This window comes from Acanthisitta chloris, unplaced genomic scaffold, assembly GCF_000695815.1.
Source record: "Acanthisitta chloris isolate BGI_N310 unplaced genomic scaffold, ASM69581v1 scaffold12343, whole genome shotgun sequence".
In the NCBI taxonomy this organism is placed as follows: Eukaryota; Metazoa; Chordata; class Aves; order Passeriformes; family Acanthisittidae; genus Acanthisitta; species Acanthisitta chloris.
Window position 1 is genome coordinate 15000 of NW_008663300.1, and position 1174 is coordinate 16173.

General features: G+C 64.9%; 1 protein-coding gene across 1 annotated transcript in view; it reads left to right on the forward strand.

Annotated features, from left to right (window-relative positions):
• Positions 1-595: 595 nt before the first annotated feature.
• LOC103798667 (insulin-like growth factor-binding protein complex acid labile subunit) overlaps positions 596-1174 on the forward strand; it is a 2892-nt gene continuing 2313 nt past the window's right edge. Inside the window, 1 exon segment of the mRNA XM_009070944.1 lies at positions 596-611. Coding sequence (XP_009069192.1) covers positions 596-611 — 16 coding nt within the window.

Consider the following 1174-nt stretch of genomic DNA (forward strand, 5'->3'; position numbering starts at 1 on the left):
GTACCCCACAGAGAAGAGCTTTGTTCCCATTCCCAGCTCATTTCCCACTTGCACCACCATAAACCATCAGGTGTTTCAGCCCATGTTCCACCACGGGTGACCCCCACACCTCTGACCCCTGTGCACTACAGGTGCTGCAACCCCCGGGGGTGTTTTTTGGGTCCTGCTGCAGCATGAGAACCTCCTGCCAGGGCTCCCACCGGGGGATGCCAGGCAGGGTAGTGCCCAGGGAAGGGGCAGTGCTGCTGCTCTACTCAGTACCCTCCAGGTGCTCAGGGCAGGACTGTGGGGCTGCCTCATCCTGTCCGGGGGGAGCCCAGGGGGAAACCCGGGGGGAGCCCAAGGGGAGCCCAGAGGGGAAGCCAGGGGGGAGCCCAGGGGGCGCCCAGGGGGGAGCCCAGAGGAAGCCCAGGGGTAAACCCAAGTGTAGTCCGAGGACAGCCCGGGGTCAGCCCGTTCTCCCGTGGCTGCTCGCCCTGGCCCAGCAGCACGGGGGTTAAGGCTGTCCGGGCGGCGCTGGACAGGCGTCAAGGTGGTTGCTCCATCCATCCTGCGCAGTCGGAGCGGGAGCAGGAGCAGTGCCCTGCCCAGCACCATGAGCGCAGGCAAAGGTGAGGCTGGGGGCCGGGCAGGGCTGGGGGCGATGCACACACCCGAACGCTGCCGAGGCTGCAGTCTCCCTCGCTTTGCTCCCCTTTGTGCCGCGGATCAGCCGATCTTGGCTCCCCGAGCTGCTCTCGCAGTGCTGGGGGTGCAGATGGGCAGGGGCTGTGCACAGAGCCCTGGGCTCTGAGGAGGGGCAAGTTAAGGGGGAGCAGCTGGGGAGGAAGGAAGGGAGGGGATTGGGAGCCTTTCCCCATGAAAGGGAGAAGCTGCTGCAATAGAGCTTAATTTTAGGGGTCTGTCCTGAGGGGTCGGAGCTGTGGCAGGAGTGGGGGTGACCCCCCACCCTCTCGCAAGGGATCCAACCCCTGGCAACTCCTGCAGCTGCCCCGGGTGAGCAGCAGGCTGGGACCAACCTCTGCTCCCACCCCGAGCAGCGCAGGGTCCCAAGGGGGTCATCGCATCAGAGTGTGTTGGGGGTTAGAATGAAGCTTAGAGATCATCCAGTGCCAACCCCTGCCCTGGGCAGGGACACCTCCCACCAGAGCAGGTTACTCAAAGCTTTAGCCAA